This window comes from Stegodyphus dumicola, chromosome 8 (genome assembly GCF_044657685.1).
Source record: "Stegodyphus dumicola isolate Sdum_Otavi_A_Nest chromosome 8, ASM4465768v1".
In the NCBI taxonomy this organism is placed as follows: domain Eukaryota; kingdom Metazoa; phylum Arthropoda; class Arachnida; order Araneae; family Eresidae; genus Stegodyphus; species Stegodyphus dumicola.
This window is the reverse complement of record NC_140775.1, coordinates 6,224,313-6,251,754: the sequence shown is the minus strand read 5'-3', so window position 1 is coordinate 6,251,754 and position 27,442 is coordinate 6,224,313. Positions and strand designations below refer to the sequence as shown.

The following is a 27,442-nucleotide window of genomic DNA, read 5'->3' as shown; positions in this document are numbered from 1 at the left end:
TATAATAATTTCATTTTCAATATAGAATTTCATTTCTGACATTTAAAATTAAATTTTTTTAAAAAATAATTCTGTAAAATTCTAAAATTTGAATATTATTTCACATAGAAACTGTTGAAATTTAACATAACAATAATCCATATAATTCTAATTTAATTGAAGTTTTTCATCATCTTAAGATAAAACTAAACAACGAAAAACAACCCAGGTTGAAAGTAATAATGGTTAGATAAATAAAAAAATGATGATTAACTTTGTTCTGTTAGAATTATTATTATTATTTTTTAAATTCATACTTTTAATATGCTCATGTGTTTATGCAGTTTGTGAATTCAATCGCAGTACTTCTGACACCTGTAGATCTTTTCCGCCTAATACATGCAATCATTTTTTAAATCAGAGCCGTACTTAATAGGATCGTGGTATCTTTACCTGCAGGTAATTTTCTCAGAAATTTGTAAAATATTTGCCCAGATATTCCTGCTTCTTGGATTGTACCTATACGTTAAGATAGCAACGTAAAAAATGTAATTAACTCATAAAATAGAACACGACATTTATTTCTAGTTTCAACTTTTCTACTAGATGGCACCACCGACAAGAATGCGAAAATTACGTGGCCATTTTATTCGAATCCCGCTGCCATAAATTTCTTACTCGGAACTTCACATACTAAGGTATTAATTACGTTTGGAATCGATACCCATTAGTAAGTTATAAGTTTATTTGGAAGCACTTGCACAGAAAACCCGGTAAATGTAAACATTGCCAACTTTGGCGATAATAGTTCAAACCTGGTAACCTAGCTAATTCATCCTATTCGCTTATGCGAAGGTTGTCGTTGTTCGCATTTGGAAATTTATATTATTCTTCTCTTATTTATTATTTTTTTTTCTGAATTTTTTAACAACGAATAGAAATATTTTCGCATAATTAAAGATGTTTTCGTCGAAAGATGCCGGTTCTCGGCTCGTCAGTTCGGTATCAAAGGAAGAAAATATGGCGGGAGGGGTGAATGCTAATTTGTAACATGGCTGTTCACGTTATGTTCTTAATTATTAACAGCTGTAAGCACGCAGAACCATGAGGTTTCCAACCCCTATAATAATTTTAAAATGTATAAAGTTCTAGTTTTATTAACAATGCTTTTGAAGAAAATTTGATTACTGTTGAATGTTATTTGTATTGTGAAATATATTATGAAAAAGGATAGGTATTTGTTTCAACGTAAAATGCTTTAAGCTATATGCAAGAAACTTGAAAAAAAAAAAAAAAAAAAAAAAAAAAAAATTACTGAAAACTATTTAAAATGGATGTATTAAAGGTCATAAAATTTGAATATTATTTCACATAGAAACTGTTGAAATTTAACATAACAATAATCCATATAATTCTAATTTAATTGAAGTTTTTCATCATCTTAAGATAAAACTAAACAATGAAAAACAACCCAGGTTGAAAGTAATAATGGTTAGATAAATAAAAAAATGATGATTAACTTTGTTCTTCCATACATTAATTAATTTATTACTTGGGCATGGCTCTTACCGAAATACATCAATCAACAGGCAAAGTACTTAATAATGAAAAAAGACATTTCTAATATAACTATTAGTATTCTAGGTATATGAATTAGAGAAAATAGAAATTGTAGTAAGCTCGCCTAAAGACCTCCATCTAGACCAAATTAGTCATACAGTATTGTACTAACTACCTTGCTTGTTGAATTAGAGAAAATACATATAAGTATAATGTAAACCTAAGTATAACATTACTAATTGTTATTTTTAAATGAATTTTTACTTCCCGTTATGTTTAATACATTGTTTTCTGTGCTAACTTGAATTTAATACAAATTTATTTTCGTATATCACGTTTAACGTGTTAGTTTTACATCTAACATACTTATTATCTGTGAATTTTTACTACCATTGCCTGCTAACTTGAATTTACATACACTAAAAACGACGTTTACAAAACATCACGCTTAGGGTTCGGCTCATCCTGGATGAGCCGTGAGCTTGGTGAGTAAAAATGCAACGCCGCCAACGGGTTCTCTGCAGATGAAAACCCGTTTATTTTATTAAAAAATGAATGAAAACGTAGGCTTTATTTTCTTCCATACAAGTTTTGTCCTGATGTCTGTTCAAGAATTTAAGAGCCTGGGTTCTAAGATCTGATATAGAGCAAACTTTTTTTTTTTTTTTTAATATTGGCAGTCACGGAGTACGAAGTGGCGCCTTTTCCGCTGAAATGGTCCACTTTTTTCCGCTTAAATTATAGAGAATATTACTGCAGTGTGGGATATAGTTTATGTTCAGTCTTAATGTATGGTATTACAATTGTATTGTGTCGCTCAACAGTCATCAAAAACAAAAGTTTAAAAAATTCAAGTCTGTTTAACTCATATGATCCAAAAGTGACCCAAAGGGTCTGCTCTGACCTGCAAGGGCTGTTGTTGTTTACACCAGTCTCACCTATCTCATAATGGTCAGCACAAGCCAGTGAGATTCATCGTGCCAAGCAGTCAAATGCGCCTGTTGTTGGCAAGAGCCTTGAGCATCATATAGGTGACAACCCAACTTTAGCTCAGTTCCGCTCTCAGCTTCGAGACAGCTCCCCGGGGAGGGACAGGTCCGAGGGTCTTTAGCCTCTCTTTCCGTACCACCAACTTCTCGAGAGGACTTTCGGCTCGCTGCATATTTAGGGTGCCTCCTTGCCGCACAGACACTATAAATTTACAAACATCGATGCCTTTCCCAGGCCCTTCGGTGTCACACTTAGAGTGAACGCCAGAACTTTAAATCTTAATGTAATTCACTGCATCATTCGTAGACACCAGAGAGGAATACTCTCAGAGATGGGCCTTTTTCAAGGTTATTGTGCCTCCTCTACTGGAGGAGACCCAATAGGGGCTCAACCTCCCTGGTCAACGCCGGGCGACAATTGTGCACATAGCCAAAGTAAGTCAGAAACCAGATTTAACTGATTTGCTTACTAAATTTAGTAAAGTTAGTTTGCAGTAACAAGGTAACAATCTACATTAAGTAAAAATCACATCCACTGCAGCTTTTCTTGCCAGAATTAACCTAATGAAGTCAAACATTGGATGATGGGAGTTTTCGCAGTTTCCCAGTGTGTCATAGACAAGCTGACAGAATAGAGACGTTTCAGCCTACGTTCAAACACTTAAATGCCCTTCACACACACTTTTAAAACCAAGTCTGAGGATGTTTTGTCTATGGAAACACTACATTAATCCATACGGTGACACAGAAAAATTGGATGTCACGTTACAAGAAAAACTTATTCCAATAAGCAACAAAGAACTTAAGGTGCAGTTTAAAATGGGATATAAGCAATATTGCTTCAGAGAGACATACTATCTGTTGCTTATATTGCATTATGGACTATTGCAAGAAAATTTTTGACAGATTTTCCATCATGAACAGGGGTTTCAGAGCACCTACCAATCTTCTTAAAAATAATAAAAGAAACAGATTAGAAATCACTGGCTGAGAGATTTAAGGTTAAGCCTGACTGATTTGAAGCCAAATTTTATAAAATTGCTAATAAATCATCAGGTTCATCACTCCCATTAAAAGCATTGATTTTTCGTGGACTTATGTGAAAAATATTCCTAGATTTGCATTTTGTGAAATTTTAATTAATAAAGGTACATGAATGAAAACTTCATGTATATGTTTTTTATTTAAAAATTTTTCACTCTTCAGTAAACCTTATCAAAGTGAGTTGCCCCGTGTCAGCTGAATCGGTTCCTTGAATCAAAGATCTACATAAAGACAACTCTTCTGCTAGGCTCATAGTTTTCATGTGCCCTGCAATTAATCAAAACCCAATCTTCGTCAAAGGTAGATAGCACGATCAAAAATATATTTTAATTAAAATTCTGAATCAGATATGCATTAGTCTTCTAAATTATTATGGTATTAATTCTTTATTCCAGAAATAAATTTAATAAAAATTTGTCTGTTCAGGCTATGTTAAATAATATCTAAGCGTACGTCACCACAACGTTCTTGCTAGCTCACGTAAAAATATTTTTTTAGCTAATATTTAAAAGCAATATAATAAATTCAAATCATAATTCGCAAGTTATGTCATGAACACCGCTGTAGCAATATATAGCCTTAAAACTGAAATTATTTAGCTGTATCCTGAGGCGTAGCTAAGGTTTTAAGCGCCCGGGGACACCTAAGGATTTTGCGCCCCTTTCTGAGTTCCAAGAATGGAAAACATTTCATCCTGAAATGTGTATCATCAATTTGGCGCCCCTTGGATGCTGCGCCCAGGGACGGATGTCCCCCCTTGCTACGCCACTGGCTGTATCAGGAATTATTCTGAACTGAACTGAATTAAAAAGATAAAAGACTGTTTGTTGACAAATGTCTGCCTACTATATCAACATAAGCAAATTTATTAAAAATAAAAATAAAAATTTAAAAAAATGCAGTGAAATACTGAAACATCTAAAAATTCTGCTGAATTACAAAAAAAAAAAGGGTTATTATTAATAAATATTGCCGTATATCACTTTTCTTTTTTTTATCGTTTCTTCGATTAATATAAATGTTGAAAAATAGATGGCGGCACAACTCCATTTAGGCTGTTAGTAAATTTTCATTTTGGGGAACATTTAATTTTTCTACATTAACCCTCTGAGAGTTATGTCCGGCTTTATATGGTCATGAGATTTTTTGTCATTTTTTATATATTAGCTAATTTATGATATTTTGCTTTCTTACTTTCTTTAATAATATAAATATCATCTTAATAAATGTAAGTTTATGACAATACAGCCTAAATATACAACTTTAGCTAATAAAGTGTCTTTGAATGAGGTTTTCATGACAGATCCAAAAACCCATGCCGCTCAGAGGGTTAAATTGGTTATTTTTTTACTTCTGGAAATGAAAAACAAGCTTGTACCTGTGCTATACACGTGGAAAACACCCATGCAATCAGACTATTTGCCGTTATTTGAACCCGGTCCAATTACCAGTGTTCAATTGATAGCAGATATCCCACTGGCACAGCACGACCGTCGTTGGGCTTATCTGCTATCATGTATTGTGGTTTAAATTCGAAAATGGATTGTTCAAGATGTCGGCAAATATTGAAAGCATTTTAATATGGGAAACCATCTCGAAATTTCAATGGAAGTCAGAAACATTCGTGAATTTTTTTTTTAATGTTCCAAAATTACGAAAAATCTCTTCAAATTTGCGATGTAATGAAGTAAAGTCTTGAGGGAGAAGTCAAAATAACAAGTAGTTACTTTGTTGGTATTTTGTCTGCTTTGCCAGCTCTTTGATTGTAAATTATCAAATGGTAAAGCAGATGCAAAGTCTTTACCTAAGTAAATACATAAAAGCAATTTACATGTTATGCACTTGTTTTTATGAAGTTTCATCCCAAAATTAGTTTCTTAAATAAAAGAAAATGAATCTATAATTTTTACACTAATTGGGCAGAATCGTATTTTTTCATTACATGTACAGTCAAAAGTTGTTAATTCGGACACCCATAATCTGGAATGATCTATAATCCGGACCTCAAAGCTACAAACTTTCTGCGCATGGTGTCGCGTTGAAGCATGCGCATAGGCGTTTACGCATGCCCGTAAGATCTTTACGGCTGCGCATAATACGTTTACGAATGCGCGTTTAATGTATAACGGGCGGTATAAGCTAAAATTATCTATTTCAGTTAATGTTGTAGATTGTGTTGTTCCTTAATCTTCGAATTGGATCCAGCTTATTATTTTTTGCAGACTGTTAGAGCAGTTTTATAAAGGTAAGCTTGAACTTTCGATTATCTCAAATAGAATTTCCGATGCTGGAGCTCCCAAAGGATCTACAAAGTGAAAGTATGTTTCGATGTCCATCAAACAAAAAGTGGAATTCCTGCAAAAAATGGATAAAGGCATATCCTTTGTTTCTCTAACCATTTCGAAATCTGTTTATCACTTTCACGCTGCACGGCGGGGGGAACGACGCGGCGCGCAATGAATTGGAAGTTGATCTGGCATCACTATACTTATCTTCAAGGCAGATATTTTTATTTTATTTGGCTTATAATTCCTTACTAAATGTAGTATTTCATCTCGATGTACTCCGTCTTTGATATGATTTAAATCAAATTCCTCGTCATTATAATTCGTTTCCGATATTGAAGAAAGTGACACGGAGGTTATTGAAAACAAAAAAATTTCGAATGACAAATTAGTCGGTATTCTCGACACAGCAATTATAGGACTTGAACAGCGGAACTTTATAACTGAACAAGAAATTATGTCTGTTTATAGAATTAAATTAGTGTTATTATCACATAAAACGAAGCAACTTACAATGAAAGAAATGTTTAATAAAGTAAACAATTATTAAGGTTTTTTTTTTGTAAATTTTGATACCCTTTAGATCATAATTGCTCTTTATTTCATAAATTACGGTTTCATATTTTTAATTTTATAATTTCTGCATGCCATCTTACCAGATTTAAACTTATGGTCTATAATCCGGAAAAATCGATAATCCAGAATCGCCGAAGTTCCGACAAGTCCGGATTAACGACTTTTGACTGTATTTGTTTTTTGAGCGACAATAGTTGCAGTACTGAAAAAAAAACAATGTTAACGTCATGAATTCATGCCACTTCTAATACGAAATATTCATTTAAATCTTAAGAAAGAGGACAATAAATCAGCTAAAGCCTGTGTGTCCCACACTCGGTTTTCACTAAATTTATAGTAAAACCTAAAAAAAGACCATTATCATTAATCCAAAGGGCTATTTGCCCAGGACTATTAATTTCGTTTTAGCATTTTGCGTTGAAATGTCGGTCCTTTTTCAAACTGTTGCCACCAAAAATTAGAGCCTGTATTATATTTATTTACAGAAATTAAATAATGAAGAATATGCATAAATGCATGTATGTTTCTCGCATTGTGATAAAACAACAGTACCTAGTACCATCCAATTTTGAATAATGTACTTTTCCACCCAATTATGGGGATCTGGAAGCCCAAATTTGGAATTTGTTTTATTATTTATTTCATATTTTGTAAAACTTTAAAGAATTTTCAATTAACAAAACTCAAAGATTTTAAAGCGGGCAATGGCAACGTTGGACAGAAAAAGAAAATTTTTATCTTCAGCGCCCGAGACTGTATATCGAGAATTCTAAAGATATGCTCATTTTAAAATTATTTTGCGATATTGCTCTTGAAGTGAATGTTACGGTTAAAGTGCAAAGAACATGATATTTAATAAATAAAGATAACACACAAAATGTTAAAAAAAACGCCCCTTTGGGCATAATTTATTCATAAATTCATTGCACTTCCTGGAGAATAAGCCTTTGACAGATGGGTGGGGATTTTTCTGCCATCTTAGCTTTCATCAAAATGCTTGTTCCCCCCCAAAAAAAGACAGCTATACATTCAGGAGTTGGAAGTGATTTTCAAAGCTTTTTACTGTTAAAATAAATTTTCAAAATCCAAGGAATTTTCTGCTGAAATTGTGGTTTCCCAATTACATAAAAGAATTACATACCAGAGCCCTCTCATGTAAAGGCTCTGGTGCACTGAAGCTACAGTTAAAATATATCTAAAAAACTGAGAAATATCGGAGGCAGGATGAGGCACAATTTAAGCTCTAATCTCATCTCTTAAAATGAAGTTTTGACAAGCTTCATACAGATTTACATCATGCTAAAACATCAATAAATTTTATAACTTTCTTGATTTATACATTAAATCTAAACTAAAAAATACATAAAGAAAATAAAATAAGAGTAACAAAAAATGAACACTAAATGCAAAATCTGTGCATAATACACTGGTTATCATAAATTAAGGAAAAATCACGATTACTAAAATAGTTACATGTAGAATTTTATGAAACTTACCTACAATATACAACACATAGTAAGGTATCAAATAACATAAAAAGAAATTACCAGACAATTATGGTAGTATAAAAATTAGCACACGTATAAAATGATCAAATCTAAGATGTCAGTTTGCTATAGTAAAAGTACCTTCAATATGGAATATAATCGCCTCTAGAAGCAATGCAGCACATTCAGCGATGTGTGATGCTTTCAATTATGCAGTCTATCAGTTCCATAGGAAGCGAGAGCCACTGCTCTTGCAAAGCAGTTGCAAATGCGGCAAGGGTCTAAGAGGGCGGATTGAGAACAGCTAGACGTCTCCCTAAAGCATCTCAAACGTGCTCGATAGGATTCAAGGCCTGGGATCGAACTGGCCACTCCATGCGCATAACTGTTTCCTGTTGAAGATAATCATATACGATGCGATCCCTGTGTGGTCTTGCATTGTCGTCCTGTAACAGGAAAGCATCACCTATTGCCCCGGCATATGGGCGCACATAAGCATCAAGGATGTCATCTCTATAAACATGAGCATTCACGGTTTCCCTTGGAAAAACATGGAGGTCTGTGCGTTCACTCAAAGAGATGCCACCCCAAACACAGACACTGCCTCTTCCGTATGTATCTCTCAATGATGATAACGGGTTCCAAGTTCTCTCCATATCAAATAACGCCTACTATCACGTTCTAGACTAAACCTGGACTCATCCGTAAAGAGAATAGCCCTCCACTGCTCAGGCGTCCAGTGGACATGTTGTCGCGCCCATTGCAAATGGTCCCTCCTATGGTGTGACTTGAGCGGCACGCAAATGGTTGTTCGCCTCACATACAAACCACCTTTGTGAAGCCTTCTATGAACAGTTGACGTTGACACCAACCTTCCGTTGGCTGCAGCAAGGGAGGATCTAAGAAGAGTCAAAGTTGCTGTTCTATTCCTGAGTGCACATAATGTCAAATATCGGTCATCGGCGCTCGTCGTAGCAGTTGGCCGTCCTTGGCTGAACCTCGTAGGTGCCGAATCTGTGATTTGAAATTGCCTCCAAAGTGTTACGAACCACAGAAGGACTCCCATTTAGCCATCTGGCCACTTCTGTTTGACTTTGTCCTGCCTCTAGTCTCCCAATGGCTTTCTATAGTAGTTCTGCAGGCAAATGATGCCTGGAGATCATTGTTACGAATAGGCTATCTCAGATTTCTGATATCACTATCACAGTGAAATGTGTGGGCTTGCTCTCAAACATGGACTTTTATGCTCCTCGCAGATGCCGTATTCCAAGTACAGCGGAGACAGGCTAATTTGCATATTGGAGTTTTATTCAGCTAATCTTACTTGGCAACATATTCAAATTTTACATGGTTTGGCTTATTTTTGAGGGAGTTATTGCTATTTTTGTGATTTTTCCTTACTTTATGATAACTAGTATAGTAATATTAACTGTAATATTTTTTTAAAAAAATCAACTTTTAAAACAGAATAAGAAAGAAATATGTATATAAACTTGTACATGCCGGACCAGACTGAAAGCTCACCACATGAGTGGATAGTAACAATTAAAAAGGCATTATTCAGGTTACACTAACACCTTACAGAAGGTTTTGACAAATAAATGTAAAAATCATGCATATTAAAAAAAAATCTTTATCAATTCCATACTTTGTAGCATTAGAAAAATGTTTCATAAATTAAAGCTGCAAATGCTCATAAAAATTACTCATTAGATATATCATAAATAGAATGTTTTTTATTCAATGATATACTTATTAAAAAAGTAAAATATATATATATGTGCAAGATAAAAATTCTAACTAAAATTAGCAATAGCTCCTTAACTCTTCATTTTAATTTGAATATTTCCCCTTTTTGTTCTAAAAATATTAACTGCATATAATAAACCTGTGTCAACTACATCATTTCAAAATTAATAGCCTCCATTATATGACTTTTTATGTAATGCTAAGTAAAAGAACTATTTAAAAAATAAAAAAATATATATATCCTATTACTCTAACATTTACAGATACATGGATGATGATATTGCAATCAACAACTTCAATAAAATAGAAAATGATCACATTTATCCCTAATGTTTGAAACTCAATAAAACTAACTTTCAACAGGGAGACCTAGATTAATTAATTACCTGGATTTGTAAATGATCAATCTAAAGATATTAAAATTTAAGACAAAAGAGATTTCATCTACTGGCATCCAAATATCTCCTAAAAGAGTAATACTACTTAATATCATACATACTCAACTAATTAGAATGAAAAATATTTGCAACAATGTCAAATACTTACAAGAAGAAATCACTAACTTGGACAAAATTCTCTTAGAGAATAAAACACCTTTATTAAAAATTTCTATATCTTTAAAGAAAGCTGGTATTAACTAGTTTTTTAAAATTTCTCATCTAAATTGAAATGATAATTATTACTTAAACCTTAATCGAAGATAATAGTTGGATGATAACAACAGAAAATTTAATGTAAATATGTACAAAGATCTTGTTTCTTTCCCTTTTAATTATTATTCATACTATCTTTCTGCTATTTTGAAAATTTAAATAAACTGACAAATTTTGCCATTACTAAAAAAATGGGGTTTCTAGTACTGTACCCCGATTACGTGAAGACTTATATAACCTGAATATTTCCTTTTCCCTCAACTTTAAGTCAGTTTTGTTTTAGCATTTTGAGATTTTACAGAGGACAGCATCTTTTAGAAAGTTTCTTCTGCCGTCATGTTGGAGTTGACATTCACTCTCATTATTGGTAATAATTTTAACAGACTGCACCCTACGTTTTGCACCCCAACACACAAAGTTTAACAGGATAGGACATTTTGAACACATGTTTAAATACTTTATTATGCTACTGAGCATTTTGAACCTAATTGCATACTTTTACTAAGAAGTAAAAACTTTTGCTTCACCCTCTGGAGAAGCAAAAATTAAATAAATTCAACTTTATTTTGCAAGGAACAGTGGAAAAAATAGGTCGTCTATAGAATTCACTAAGTTTACTTTTTGTTTCAAATATGTTTTCAATTTTTAGCTGTTTAAGGCTCAGATTAGATTTTATATTATTAATAGAAAAAATGTCTTCTGAAAAGTTTTTCATTTTCTTGGTATTAAAAGCTTAGGATCGCATAATCGGGGACCAACCAGTTTTTCAGTGTTGTTTAAATGACAATCTGATTAAAAGTATACTTGTTTCGCTCTTTAATTTGTAATTGCTTTTGAATGTCGGATTTACATATGTTATTTGACCAAATTGTGAGGGTTTCTTTTTTTGGGGGGGGGGGCGGTCAATTTACACAATCTAAAGTTTTATTGTTTTTTTGAGTAGTCAGTTTGGCATAATGTAATATTTTATCCATTTTTCCAAGCGTTTTGAATGCTTGTAGAGAAAACTCTGGATACACATGAGATTTGATTTTTCGGTTTAAAATGAAAGTTTAATTGAATCTTTTTTGAGTTTTTGATCTCAAATGAACCAGAAGAACAAAACGTATTCGAAACATATTAATCGACCTTTATGAAACTTAATTCATTTTTCCCTGATGAGTTCTGGATTGGAGTTTCAGTAAAAAGAGATTAATTTTTATATTTTTATAATTTTATATATATTTTCTTTTTTTGTTTTTTGAGTTTGTTCTACTGATGAATTCTTATTTTAATTTTTGATATGTTTAGATACAGTGTTAAACCTTTTATCCACGGTTGCAATTGCTAATACTGTTGAAGAATTGCCTTTCTTTGATTCCAATTTAATTTTAACTTCAGATGCTTTAAGTTTAATTTATGCACATACACACACATATATATATTCAAGATGAAAATATGTAAATTAAAATTCTAACTTAAATTAGCAAGAGCCCCTTAACTCTTCATTTGAATTTGGATATTAGCTTTTTTTGATCTAAAAATATTAATTGCATATAATAAACCTCTCTAAACTACATCATTTCAAAAGCAACAGCCTCCATTATATGACTTTTATGTAACACTAGTGACGTAAATGGTTTTGCAAATTAAAACTAACTAGCCAATAATAATTTTAGAATTATTAATTGGCCAATCATATGATATCAAAATTAAAACTAATTCCTTCTGAGATAAGATTTTGTTTTGAACACATTGCACTTCCTTTCTACTTTTTATTTCAGGCAGTGGCAACATACTGTTTTTAAATTATCCGAAAATTGTTCATAAAAATTTATTAAATTTACATAAAATATAAAATCAATTAAAAAAATAAAATTCGAGTTTTAAGGTGCTGGACTACACATATTCAAAATCTGGTGGCTCTAAGTACCATCTTTCCACAAAGTATCAAACCTGCATAAATGTTTTTCATTTTTTAGTATTACTTATTATACTAGCTATAAAATTTTTGCATTTTATCAATTCACATCATGTATTTGATCAGTCCTTGAAATTACTTTCCAGGAAATCTATTTTGTGCTCACCTTGGTACAAAATATCAAGCTGAAATTAAGAAACTGCAGAATATAGATACCTCGTGTCACAAATTTCAAAGCAGACTAGTTTATTTTTCTAAGAAAGAAAATTTAACTAAAATTTTACATAATGATGAAAAAAGGAAAGTTCTTGACAATCCAAAGGCTAAATTATAAGAGGTACAAGTCTGAAATTGGCAAGTGGAATAGTATTAAAAGTGGAGGTAAATTACTCATGAAAACGTTATTTTAATTCTTATTAATATGAGTTACATTTATCTATTATTTGGATAAAAAGACAAAAATCTCCATAAATCTGCCAAATTAATAAATATTTTGTACTGATAATATGTAACAGCAATCAACACATTCATTCTTTTGTCTGAATGGTCCTTCGTGTAGTAATAATTTTATAACCAATATGACAAAAGATTTCATTCAAAGTTAATGATAGCTTCATTCAGATTTTTTTTTTTTCCCAGAAAATTGATTGACACATATAATACAATGAAAAAAATCCCTGATATTTGAGGATTCGATTAAGACATATACATTTTCTTATTATTTTCATCAAATTAATTAGTTAAAAAGCAAATTTAAAAAAATAATTAAATCTGAAATGGTTTAGATTGTAACAGTAGTCCAAAAGGGCTCCAGCCTTTAAAGTTAAATATGGTTTATCAATAAAGATTATCATATAGAGATGGTCTGAGTGGAACAGCAAAACATTTTATATAGGATACTATGGTTTGGTTTATTTGATTTATGGCAAACCACATGAGAGCTATCTGACCAGGGGGAAGGATGCCTTTGTGAAGGACTTTCTAAGAGAAGTTGACTCATATACACATTAAACATGGGGGGGGGGGACTATGCAATATGCAAATGCACACGCAGCCAGCCCATTCATCAGGACTCAAACAACCAGTGTTCAGCAACTTACATTTAGGCTAACATGGGAATGTTTTTAATCAGATATATTATGAATTCGATGCACTTTAATTTAAATCAATCACATTAAAAAGTAAAAAAATAATATTCTTAAGAACTGCATACATTGCTTTAAAATAGTTCAGTTTGTTAATAAATAACAGATTAAATTTGAAAAATATCTTACATTTTTCCAAACAGCAACAGACTCAAATGAAAAGTTAAACACAAAATCATGTTTTGGCACTTAACAGCCCAACTAGGGACCCACTGTAATCAATTTCATGAAAATATCTCATTATGTTCAGCTTTCTGACAAATGAAAATTCACATGATGAAACAGTTTGATATTATACATTTAAAAATTATTTAATACTTTATAAAGAAAACTATTTCACTTACCATTTAATCAAATTAATGGCAAAGCAGACTCTAAGAGCAGCACTCGGACCATTTTTTTTATGGGCAAAGAGCCATACAATATTAACAAGCCGATGCAGCATGACTTAGTATAAGTTGCATATATTTTATTAACTGACTTTAAAGGCACCAAGTAATTATTTTACTCATTAATCACATATTTTGTAAAAGAGTACACCAATAAATTAGTGTAGAATTTTAAAAACTCCAAAAATGTATTTTATTACAAATATTTATATGTGCAACAGAAATTCACATACACATTAAATTCACACACATCACATAATTCACACAATTCACACATTTATTAAAACTATATACAAATGTCTTAACGAAAGTATTTTATTTTGTTAGTCATCAGTGGTAATGCCATATTTTTTCTTGACTTTCTCCAATTCCTCTGCTTTCTTATCTGTATCCACCTTTTTAAATGCCTATAAAGGAAAATATTTTGATTACTATTCTAGACAAAAATGCATCTTATTTTTCTAGCATTAAACAGAAACATCTACACATAAACATTTTTATTTAGTTTAACATTATTACTACTTTTTTAGAAAATACAATCAACTCCAAATTCACCAGGATAATAACAACGACTTCCCTGGGCTATTTATTCACAGTTAACTCAAAATCATTGTTAATGGGAGACAATGCAAAAGATACAGAAAATAAGTATAACCCACATTATAATCAACAGAAATAGAAGTATACTATTAATAATTTATTTGCATATTGAAGAAGTTTAATTTGGAGTATAATATGCTGACAGTTTTGTTTCGTGCTGATGACTTACAACAGTAACTTTTCCATCAATCTAATTTATCAATAAGTGTATGTCTTCTATGGAAAAAGAGGAATGTAAAAAAATAGATGGCACTGTATACAACTTAACCCCTTAATTGCCACGGAAAACATACAAGATTCATTTCCCAGTGCCACGGTTTTTCACACAGGCGCGCATAGTTATGTGATGTATTGGGAGGGGGGGAAATAAGTGTAAGTTTTACTTACTAAAAACTGTTTACTTCCACTAAATAAAAAATAAATGCACAAAATTTAATGTTTTGGGTAAAAGTATAATAAAAAGATGTAAGTATAATAAAAATGACGTTTTCATAATAAAAAAGATCCCTAAAATGGAGTTTTGATTCATTTATTTTTAAACCAGTAAAGTGTAATATCAGGTTTCGGTGTTATACCGTATGAAATCAGTATGCGTAAAAAAACATATATTTCTTCTGAACTGGTTGAATGCCATGACTTTGTTCTTGATTTTTTGTTTGCGTGGTGTTGGTTCATATACTCGTCTACAAAAAGGTTAGTTTCAGTAACAATATGAAGCACGAGCAGTTCATCAAAAAGATAAATGGGTTTGAAACATCCGTTATATCTTTCTTTATTCCTGGAACCTACTACAAAAAGTAAACGAAAACGGAGGACACAGAATAAACAAAAATATGTTTTACTCAAACAACACCAGCCAATACTGCGCAGTCATTACTTTTACCGCTTTAGACACATCCCTCTCTCCAATTTCTCCCCACACTTCTCTGAAATAGCATCCTCCTTCGCATACTTTGTCAAGGTCATTGTGGTGTTGCATTCCAAAGCTTTGTGAATAATTTTATAGGTAGCAATGCAAAGCAAATGATAGTATTCTGGGGCAGTTAATGCATTGGCTGAGCAAGGCATATATATATGCACGCCCGTGGCAGTTAAGGGGTTAATAGCTGCACAGAATAAAAATTTCCCTCTGCAAGAAATTCTTAACTAATATTAATTGACATTTGTATGCTGTGTGGCAGACAGGGAATGTAATCATGAATCAAACTCTGATGATGATTTTTAGTAATATTCATTTCTGTTCCTCGGGGCATTTTTTATTTTAAAAAACTAATCTTTTGACTAACTACTAAAAAATAGTGCCTAGGTCAGATTCATTTTTTTTAAATAAATTCCACAAACCTATCATCAAAATACAAAACTGATATCATACTAAAATTTGAAATAAAATCAGTCAGTCAAATGACAGCACCTGTTGTTTGCTTACGCGACAAACTCTTACGCTATCAGCGTATCACGGACTCTAAAGAGACTACTAAATTCTAAAGTATTCATTTATTTAATAAAACATCACTCAGGTATATAACATACAATTCATCTTCAAAAGGCCTAACCAACTACAGAAACATATTTTCCTAATTCTATGAATTGCCCTGCTGCCACTCTCATGAAACCAAACTAACAACAATTATTAGTGGCCAAAATTTAAAAGTAATACATACTGTAAAACTACAAGTATAATTTAAGTAAAAAATTAGAGGAAAGTAAGTACAAAATACAAACTACATTGTTTTGAAATCCAACATCCTCCCACATTAAGTTGTTGGGAAACAACTTAACCTATTAGAAATATTAAAGAAAAACTTAAATGGAAAAACATAAAAGAACTGAATTAAAGTCCAAACATTTATAAAGTCTAGTCTTTGGATAGTCTTGACTTCTCTTCCACTCCTGGTTTTTACAGATTTAATATCTTGGCTGTTTTCCACTGAATACCCTTCAACTCTAGCTTGTTCAAATTTTTCATTTTTTAGATCTTTGAACCAATTACATGAAAGTTCTAAAGGAAAAATTCTTTGTACGGGACGTAAAAGTTGTCCATTTGTAGTTTTCAATCGTACCAGTCTAATGGCATTGTCTCTTCCAGGTAACAATTCAGTAACAACGGCTAATGGCCACTCAGTACATTTAACATTATCAATTCCAACAAGAACTACGTCTCCAAGTTTGATATTTTGCTCATGCTTCTTCGGGTCATGTCTTTGAATCAAAAGCTCTAGGTATTCAGATCTGAATCTTTTTCGTATATCCGTGATTAGTTGTTGACGATATTTTAATCTCTTGTTGAGGGAATGCTGATCAATCTTATCCAAATCAGGAACGCCCGACTTTCGGAAATCTTGCAAAAATGAGTTAGGAAATAAAGGAACAAGTTTAGACTCCTTTTCTGAAACATAGGTAAGTGGATGAATGTTAATAACAAATTCCGCATCACACAATACCATTGTCATTTCTTCAAAAGACAGCAGAGATTTCCCCAAAACTCTTCTAAGAATTTGTTTCATCATGCCAACTAATTGCTCCCAAAAACCGCCCCACCAAGAGGCAGTTGGGGGATTGAAAAACCATTGAATTTTCTTAGTGGTGGTGTATTGAGGAACGACATTCCAATCAACGAGTTCCAAACAATTTGATGCTCCAATGAAGTTGCTTCCGTTGTCACAATAAACTAAAGAAGGACGACCTCTGTGGGCTATAAACCGACGAAAACTCTGAAGAAAAGCTTCTTTGGTGGTCGTGTGCTTAATGCATGATATAATTAAAGAAAATAAGAGTAGACAATCTCCTATAACAAAAGAATATATTAAATAATAAATTACAATTTAAATTACATTGCAGAGATCAACGCAGAGCTCAGAACACAGTTCATGCTACCTTCGCGTACAGTTGTTTTGCGAGAAGTCTGAGTGAGTAATGACGTCGCTTTGCTGCTCCGATTAAGAACTGGATTTTACACGTGGCGCCATCTCATGAGTAGAAGTTGAAGTATCTGTCGGAACGCCACAGTACTCCCCCCCAAGTACCATCGATACGTTATAAGTACTTTGGGTTAAATTTAACCTTTCTTCCAGATGTGGTAGTTTTAGGTTGCTCTTCAACAGGATGTAAGCTTTCTTCCGGGAGTGATGTTGATGAGAAAGTTGTTGGATCTTGCATTAGAAATGCTGGTTTGAGACAATCGATTCCAATCACTGATTGTTTGCCATTGCAGATGATGGTGAAATGTTTCGGTGTTCGTTTGACAACTTTGAATGGACCATCATATGAAGGTGTTAAAGTTGGCTTAATCGCATCGTTGCGCACGAATACGTGCGAAGATGTCTCAAGCGCAGGATGTACAAAATAGCTCGGCTGGTTATGCGAAGATGCTGGGGTTAGCGAGATATTGGTCATGGTCTCACGTAAACGTTGAAGGAATGTTGGAAGGTCGATAACTTGAGTAGATTCTGGGTGAAAGAATTCACCTGGCAGACGGAGGGTTGCACCATATAACAGTTCAGCACAAGTGCACAAGTGCTACCAATGTCTTCTTTGAATGCTGTGCGAAGACCAAGCAAGACTAGGGGTAAGGCTTCTGTCCAGTGTGTGCTACTGTGGCACTTCAGACCTTGTTTGAGAGATCGGTGAAAGCGTTCCACCATCCCATTTCAAGATGGATGGTATGGTGTTGTGCGAATATGGCGAATGCCAAGAAGAGAGGTGAGGGATGCGAACAAGTGACATTGAAATTGTCGGCCTTGGTCAGTAGTGATGGTGGTAGGCATGCCAAATCTTGAAAGCCACTGGGAGATGAATGCTCGAGCTACAGTTTCAGCGGATATATTTTCAATAGGAATGGCTTCAGGCCATCTTGTGTACCGATCAATACAAGTGAGGAGGTAAGTGTAACCATTTGAAGGAGGCAATGGGCCAACCAAGTCTAAGTGCACATGATCAAAGCGTCTTGCTGGAAGGTTAAATTGTTGAATGGGGCTGTGAGTGTGACAGGATACTTTACACCGTTGACATCTAATACATGAACGAGTCCATTCTGTGATGTCTTGATTCATTGCTGGCCAGACAAATCTGTCTGCGATCAGCTTTTTGGTGGCACGGATTCCAGGATGTGCCAAATTGTGCAAGGCATTAAACACTTCACGTCTAAAATTGACAGGAATATAGGGACGTATTCTATTGTTCTCTATGTCACAATAAATTTTAAGCGTTGGATCAATGTGCAGCGGTTGTAACTGAAGGGAGGTTTCTGGATTTGAGATTAGGTTCTTGAGTTCCTCATCATGCAATTGAGCTTTTGCAATTTCAGAGAAATCTGGGGTAGTGAGGTTGATATTGTTTACCCGAGACAAGGCATCAGCGACACAATTATCAGTACCAGAGACATATCTGATATCTGTACTAAACTGGGCGATGAAATCCAGATGTCGAAGCTGACGAGGAGAACATGAGTCAGAGTTTTTCCTAAAAGCGAAGGTTAATGGTCGATGATCGGTGAAAATGATGAAGTCGTGTCCTTCCAAGTTGTGCCGGAAGTATTTAACAGCACAGTACACAGCAAGTAGCTCCCTGTCATATGTGCTGTATTTCCTTTCTGCAGTAGTAAGTTTTCTGGAGAAGAATGCCATTGGGGAAAGTCCTTTAGTGGTATGGGCTTGAAGCACTGCTCCTATGGCCGTGTCAGATGCATCTACCATTATAGAGAGCTGATCACTAGGTGAGTGATAAGAAAGTGTGGCTGCATTTGCCAGATCGTGTTTGCATTGCACAAATGCTGCAGATGCAGATTCAGTCCAAGGGACAGCTCGTTGATCGTTTTTTTTTTTTTTTTTTTTTGCTATTCTTCAGAAACTCATGTAGGCAGGCTTGTGTTTTTGCAGCATTTGGCAGAAAGCGTCGGTAGAAATTTAACATTGCTAGAAAACGCTTCAGTTCAGAGATGGTTTTGGGCTGAGGTAGGTCGTTAATTGCTTTGACTCTTTCCGGTATAGGTTTGACTCCATTCTGGGTGATAAGACATACAAGAAAGGAAACTGAGGGTTGACCAAGTACACATTTGGATGGATTTAGTTTTAATCCATGATCTTTAAGGCGAGTGAAAATCTGACGCAGATGTTGAAAATGTTCTTCCGCATCTGTAGATGCAACCAGGATATCATCAAAATATGGGATGCAGAAATCGAGGCCAGACAGTACTTGGTGTATGAAACGCTGAAATGTTTGGCCAGCATTGCGAAGGCCAAATGGCATATACGAGGGCCATCCAGGAAGTAGATTACGTTTCCGTCTGTGTCCGCTAGGGGCGGGGCTAGCGCGGCCATCTTGGGGTCAGAGCGTTGCGCAGCTCAGTCTGCATCTAGCCGTGCTAGTGAGAGGTTCGTGCTGTGCTCCGTTCAGATACTGTGACGGTTTGAAATGTCTGCGTTAATTGAAAATCCCGCGAGCTGCGAGGTGCGCTCAGTAATAAGGTTTCTGACTGCAAAAAACTGTAAACCGATAGAAATCTATCGGCAGCTTCGTGAAGTGTATGGGGACAACATTATCACTGAAGGTGGAGTGCGTCAGTGGGTCATAAGATTTCAAAATGGCCGAACCAATGTTCACGACGAAGATCGAAGTGGGAGACCCAGCATAGTGACCGCCGAACTTCTCGAAAAAGTCGATGCTAAAGTCCGTGAAAATCGAAATTTCACAATAACGGAACTTTCTTTGAGTGTTCCACAAATTTCGCGAAGTTTGTTGCACGAAATCATCAGCGAAAAGCTTGGTTACCACAAGTTTTGTGCAAGATGGATTCCAAAAATCTTGACAGAGGACTACAAAAATCAGCGAATGGCTGCAGCGTTGAACTTTTTGGACGCTTACCATAAGGATGGTGACTCTTTACTCGATCGCATCGTTACTGGTGACGAAACATGGGTGAAACATGTGAACTGTGAAACGAAATTGCAATCAATGCAGTGGGGGCACACAAGTTCTCCCCAAAAACCCAAGAAATGCATGCAAACAATGTCGGCAAGGAAGATGATGGCGACTGTTTTTTGGGACAGAAAAGGTGTAATTTTGGTGGACTTCCTGGAAAGAGGCACTACAATAAACTCTCAAAGGTATTGCCAAACTCTCCAAAAACTCAGAAGAGCAATTCAAAACAAGCGCAGAGGAATGTTGAGCTCTAAGATCTTGTTGATTCACGACAACGCCCGGCCCCACACGGCAAATGTCACTCGTAAAGTTCTTGAATCTTTTAAGTGGGAGTTGTTTCCTCATCCGCCGTACAGTCCCGACCTGGCACCGAGCGACTTCCACCTATTCCCAGCAATGAAGAAGTGGCTGGCTATGCAGCGTTTTGATGACAACGCACAGCTGCAAGAAGAGGTAACGAAGTGGTTGAAGGCGCAGGCGGCCGAATTTTTCGACGAAGGAATTTCCAAGCTCGTACATCGCTACGATAAATGCCTTAATTTGTATGGTGACTATGTAGAAAAGTAGTATTTGAGTGTGGCTTTCATCTGTATATAATAAAATTTGTTTCCTATACTTTGTTTATTTTTTTATTCCAAAACGTAATCTACTTTCTGGATAGCCCTCGTATAAGTACTCAAAGATACCAAATGGTGTAGTCACTGCAGTCTTGGGCACATCTTCAGCATGCACTGGGATCTGATGATATGCTCTGGCAAGATCGAGGGTAGAAAATATGTTTGTTCCATGAAAAAGATGGGTACAGTCTTGGATATGTGGGACTGGATATCTGTCAGGGACTGTGACGGCATTAAGTCGACGATAATCTCCACAAGGCCGCCAGTCACCATTAGACTTTTTAACCATGTGAAGTGGACTGGCCCATGGACTTTTAGATGGGCGAATGGTTCCCTGTGCTAGCATGAATTCAAATTCTTTGCGAGCAGCTTTTAGCATCTCTGGAGAAAGACGACGAGGCTTGGAAAATACAGGCGGGCCATGTGTTTCAATGTGATGATACACTTCTGGCTGATGAGTATGCTGCCCTGATTTGGATGGGTTTAAAATGTCAGGGAATTCTGCTAATAACTGATGAAACCGTGTGCTGCCCGATACAACACTTATGTTGGTAGGTATGTTCGATATGTGAGAAGCTTGGCCCTGTGATGTCAGCTGAGTTGTAGCATCAATTAAGCAATTATTCTTGACATCCACTAGAAGGTGGAAATGTATCAAGAAGTCGACACCAATAATTGCTTGAGTTACATCCACAATAATAAAAGGCCAGTTGAAAGTCCGGCGCAAGTTTAAATCAAGTGTCAATAGTTTGGTGCCGTGGGTTGCAATTTGGGTACCATTGGCTGCATACAGTACAAGTTTATTAAGTTGGTGAGCATTTGTTTTAGTTCTCGGGAGCACTGATATGTCAGCTCCAGTATCTACTAGAAAACATAATTGAGTTGAACGATCAGCCAGTACTATTCTGTCGATGTGGCGGACATTCTGTTGGCCAGCAGAAGACCGCCCATTTAGTTTCCCGCTTGTTCAAAAGTGCATGGAGGGGCACACTTGCGAGCTTGAGAGCCAAAATTCATATGATAAAAACATATGCCACTTGTGGGTTCTTTGTACTGCGTTCGAGTATTGTGACGAGATTGACTCCTGCTTCGGGCACGAAATTTATTACGTGAGCCCTGATTTGATCGATTGTATCTCCGTGAAGCATGAAGACTTGTAGAGAGTTCAGATACTTTTTTGGTCAATTCAGCCACTTGTTGTTCGAGGGATGAACTGGAAGGTGCAGCATTAGCAGCACTGACATAAGCTGGAGTAACAAGTTCATTAATTTTGTCAGCCATTGCTGCTAAACGGGTTAGATCTTCATTGGAAGCAGCAAGAATTATTTGTATGTTATTAGGAAGACGCGAAAGCCATAGTGACTTCAACAAGTCGTCACTAAAATGGCTTCCTGCCAGATCACGCATTCGTGACAGCAAGTATGAAGGTCGCTGATCTCCAAGTTCAAGTCCTTGTAGTAAAGTACGTATTTTTGAAGATTCACTTTCTGAATAGATTTCAATGAGCCGCTGTTTCAGTTTGGAGTATTTATCACAATCAGGTGGTTTGAGAATTAAGTCATGCACTGAATTCAGAATATCAGACTCAATTGCTGCAACTACATGGTTGAATTTTGTAGAATCCTCACTAATGCGAGAGATAGAAAATTGTGCTTCGATCTGAGCGAACCACAATGAAGGATTATTTTTCCAGAAAGGCGGTGGCTTCACCGCAACGCGTGTGATTTGTGGCTCTCGTGGAATATCGTCGGGCATACTGATAGATAATTTTCATATTAAACACTTAACAGCACAAATATTGTAGCATGAGGATACACTATTGATATTTTACCATGATAACAATAAATATTTTAACCATGCAGAAAAAATTTACGTAACGATACACACACAAATAAGACAGGGTCGGCAATTACACACACAAATAATATTTTACCGAAATGCATTTGAAAAGAAACCCTTATTTGAGAAAAAAAATGATGCGTTCATTTTGTATTGCGCACGCACAATATCACCACTTCACACTGCTAAGGCACTTTCGAAGGAAAAAGGAAATCACTCCTGTAGCACATGGGAAAAAAATTCACTACTTTCGAACACTGAGGGAAGAATTTTGCCGTAGCACGTTGCAGAAAAATTACTGATGTAGCACATTTAGCGAAAATCACTATTGTATCACATTTGTCACAAAAGTTGAATGATCGAAGAATTATTGCACGACTGGCGAAGTCAGCGGAACGGAACAGATCACATTGATGATTTGCTGAAGCTCCTTGTGATGATATGCACGACTTTGAAAAAAACACAAGCAATATACATCAATACTTCTAGAAATAATTGAAGGGGTACGTTGTAGCATACGTTTAATGTCCATATTCGTTGTTATTTTTAGTCAGTTCTTCAGAATGCCTTGGATACACGTGGCTTAGGGTCGTTGAAAATCCATTGTCAGTAGCGTGCTCAGTCAAAAGGTCACCACTTTTGGTGGTCGTGTGCTTAATGCATGATATAATTAAAGAAAATAAGAGTAGACAATCTCCTATAACAAAAGAATATATTAAGTACTAAATTACAACTTAAATTACATTGCAGAGATCAACGCAGAGCTCGGAACACAGTTCATGCTACCTTCGCGTACAGTTGTTTTGCGAGAAGTCTGAGTGAGTAATGACGTCGCTTTGCTGCTCCGATTAAGAACTGGATTTTACATGTGGCGCCATGTCATGAGTAGAAGTTGAAGTATCTGTTGGAACGCCACACTTCTGTAGACAGTGAGGAACTGAGTTCAAAATGCACAGCTCTATACACAGCACACGTATATAGGCAAATCCAAGCCTTTTCTTCTCCTTTTAAATACACAGGTCCAGCCATATCAATTCCAATAATTTCAAAAATAGATGCATCTCTTACGTGATTTTCTGGTAATGCAGATATTGGTGCTGTTAAATTTCTCTTTGCGTATCTTAAACAAGTAACACATTCGGATAAAAGAAATCTAATGACTTTTTTCGCGTTTAAAATCCAATAATGTTCTCTTAGAATACTCAACAATACAGTCAAAAGTCGTTAATTCGGACACCCATAATTTGGAATGATCTATAATCCGGACATCAAAACTAAAAACTTTCTGCGCATGCGTTCACACGTGTGAGGCGTTCACACGTGCGCGTAAGACCTTTTACGACTGCGCATATGAGTGTGCGCAAGTGCAGAATACGTTTTAGCGTGCGCATTTTATGTATAATGGACGTATAAGCTAAAATTATCTATTTCAGTTAATGTTGATGATTGCGTTGTTCCTTAATTTTCGAATTGCATCCGGCTCATTATTTTTTGCAGACTGTAAGAGCAATTTTATAAAGGTAAGCTTAAACTTTCGATTATATCAAATAGAATTTCCGATATATATTTGTTAATATGTAAAGGATCTAAAGCGAAAGTATGTTTTGAAATCCGAAATCTGTTTATCAATTTCACGCTGCTCGGTGGCGGGCGCGTAATGAATTGGAAGTTGATTTGTCAGCACTATCCTTATCTTCAGCGCAGATGTTTTTATTTTATTTGGCTTATAATTCCTTACCAAATGTAGTATTTCATCTCGATATGCTCCGTCTTTGATATGATTTAAAACAAGTTCCTCGTCATTATAATTCGCTTCCGAATAGCGAAGAAACGTGACAGAGGTTATTGAAAACAAAAAAATTTCGATTGACAAATTAGTCGGTGTTCTTGACACAGCAATTATAGGACTTGAACGGCGGAACTTTGTAACTGAACAAGAAATTATGTCTGTTTAATAGAATTAAAGAGAAAGTATTATCACATGAAACGAAGCAAAACTTAAACAACTTACATTGAAAGAAATGTTTAATAAAGTAAACAAATAAATATTAAGCTTTTTCTTTTTGCAAATTTTGATACCCTTTAGATCATAATTGTTCTTTATTTCATAAATTACGGTTTCATATTTTTAATTTTAGAATTTCTGCATGCCATCTTACGAGATTTAAACTGATGATCTATAATCCGGAAAAATCGATAATCCGGAATCGCCGAAGTCCCGACGAGTCTAACGACTTTTGACTGTATTTGAGAACCAGCATGAGAGTTCTTCTGGTGTTCTGTTATAATCAACCTTTTGACAGCCTGATGTTCTCCCGGTAAAACAAAAGGATGTTTAAAGTTTTCTGTATCCTTCTGAAATGTAATTTTTGTTCGCAGTCTAAATTCCTTCTTCGTCCTTATATGTTGCCAAAGATTATAATTTTCCTTTCTTTAAATAATCAGAAAAGTATTCATTTTGTATTAATATTTCTAATAGGTTGTTTCCCAACAACTTAAGGTGGGAGGATGTTGGATTTCAAATCAATGTAGTTTGTATTTTGTACTTACTTTAATTTTTTTTTCCCCCTCCCCTAAACTAAAATATTGAAGGATTTTGTAAAAGCAGCTCTGTGAATCTTCAAGTTTAATAGCTTCTTTAGCTTCCATTTTTATACTTTAGAATTCCAAACTAACGTCTCTTATGCCCCACCGAGGGTACCATTAAAATGTTCGCTTATGCGTCAAACTATTACGCTACCAGCGTATCACGGACTCTAAAGAGACTACTATATTCTAAAGTATTCATTTATTTAATAAAACATCACTCAGGTATATAACATACAATTCATCTTCAATAAGCCTAACTAATTACAGAAACATATTTTCATAATTCTATGAATTGCCCTGCCGCCACTGTCATGAAACCAAACTAACAACAATTATTAGTGGCCAAAAAGTAAAAGTAATAAGTATAATTTAAGTAAAAAATTAAAGGAAAGTAAGAACAAAATACAAACTACATTGTTTTGAAATCCAACACCTGTCACATATATTTTTATAGTTTATATGGTAGTAGCAAATTACCTGTTATTTTTTCTTGAAACATATAGTTCTAGTTATAAAAACCACCTCATTGTCTGCTTACATCCATGTGCACTCGTATTTTTTACTTAATATAGGCTAGTTAATTTATTTGCTTTCAAAAATGTTTTCTAGTTTAAAAAGCCTGAATAAATGCCACAATACTTTCTAGCAATATTTATAGTTTGGTAACATTTTAAATTCTTAAATGTTATTCCTCATATATTGCTTATTTGAAACACGGTTAACATCCACATTGCACTGTTTATTTAATTCACCTCATTTCTTTTCTTCCACTTCTCTTGCAGAATGTGTCTCATTGGATGAGGCTACGAATACGAACCAGTTTTCATTTGAAAGATTTTCAGCAGATACCAGAAAGGCTACCTTAACTAATTAATTAACTAACCAATAAGTGACATGCTGTTGAAATTATGCCACTGTGTATAGATCCAAGTGAATAATAGCTAATGTAAACAAACAAGACATGATCTCGGAGATCATGTGATTTGTGTATAGCTAACATAAATAAAAAAGGTCATTCTTCTCTTGTGGAATGCATCTCACTGGAAGAGGCTTCAATGAATTCCCTTATGTAAATTGAATACGAACCAGTTTTCACTAGAAAGGTTTTTGACACATAAACCACATGTGCTTGAATTTAGTTAGTTAACTAACTAACCAATGAGTACCACGCTGTTGAAATTATGCCACTGCGTATATCCATGTGAATAAATACTTTACATGGTGAGCAAAAAGATCATTCCCTCATTACAAAAATTGTACAAAAAATATCAAAAGCTAGAAATATGAAATTTTTATTACTACAAAGTCCTGTTATTATAATTTAGAAAATGGCATCAATAAAATGCCTAAGCACACTTTGTAGCGTCATGAAACTAACTGGTCATCAACAGTAGTTTAGAAGTTTATATGGATGCAATCATCCAGATGTTAAGAGCATCAGGAATTGATATGGAAATTTCTAAAAAACTTGTACCACTGCTGATCTTCCAAGAAGTTACAAGTTAGAGGTCTACTGTGGATGATGTATGATAATGTCAGTAAATAAGTCAACAAGGACTTTATACTTGTTACACCAGCTAATGATATCGATACTCTGAAAGCCAGAATAGCAGATGTATACTCCCCCCCAAAAAAATGACAGTTCTATATCTAGCATTTTACTGGACCGATTGTCAAAATTTAACTTGCGTTTTCAAGTCTTGAAAGTACGACGTAGGATATATATTAGATTTATATATAGCAATGTTCTAACATAGGTATTATGACACAAAATTGGACTTTTTCTGAAATAACATACCAATGTTTTTCCATATTTCAATTTTACGACTCAAATTATGCCAAACTGCCAAGTCTTGTAAAACTCGCAGGAGTAGTATTTAAAAAATTAGCTCTCAAAATTTTAGCTCATTAATGTTAATTGAATTTGGTATATATTTATTAATCTCTCTTTTTTTATTAAACTTATTTGATTCTTCCTTTCACATTTCGAAATTTATGTTTATTCCAAATAAAAATCGTCCATTTTTTATGATTTATTTTTAATATTTGTATTTTTAAATAATTTTTTAGAAAACATTCTTGAATTATAAGCTATACAACTTTTACCATCATCTTAAAGTAGCTG

At 34.5% G+C, this 27,442-nt stretch overlaps 1 protein-coding gene and 1 long non-coding RNA gene across 2 annotated transcripts in view; one reads left to right on the top strand and one right to left on the bottom strand.

The window, feature by feature from the left end:
* The first annotated feature begins 618 nt into the window (after positions 1–618).
* Positions 619–26,343, top strand: LOC118180015 (uncharacterized). The gene is made up of 3 exons (XR_004756566.2): positions 619–677; positions 24,867–25,090; positions 26,100–26,343. It is a non-coding gene; the product is annotated as an uncharacterized LOC118180015 (long non-coding RNA).
* Positions 14,016–27,442, bottom strand: part of Sf3b6 (splicing factor 3b subunit 6) — a 40,650-nt gene continuing 27,223 nt past the window's right edge. The window contains exon 4 of the mRNA XM_035349169.2: positions 14,016–14,163. Within this exon, the coding sequence (XP_035205060.1) occupies positions 14,080–14,163 (84 nt within the window). The 3' untranslated portion in view covers positions 14,016–14,079. The remainder of the gene's footprint in view (positions 14,164–27,442) is intronic.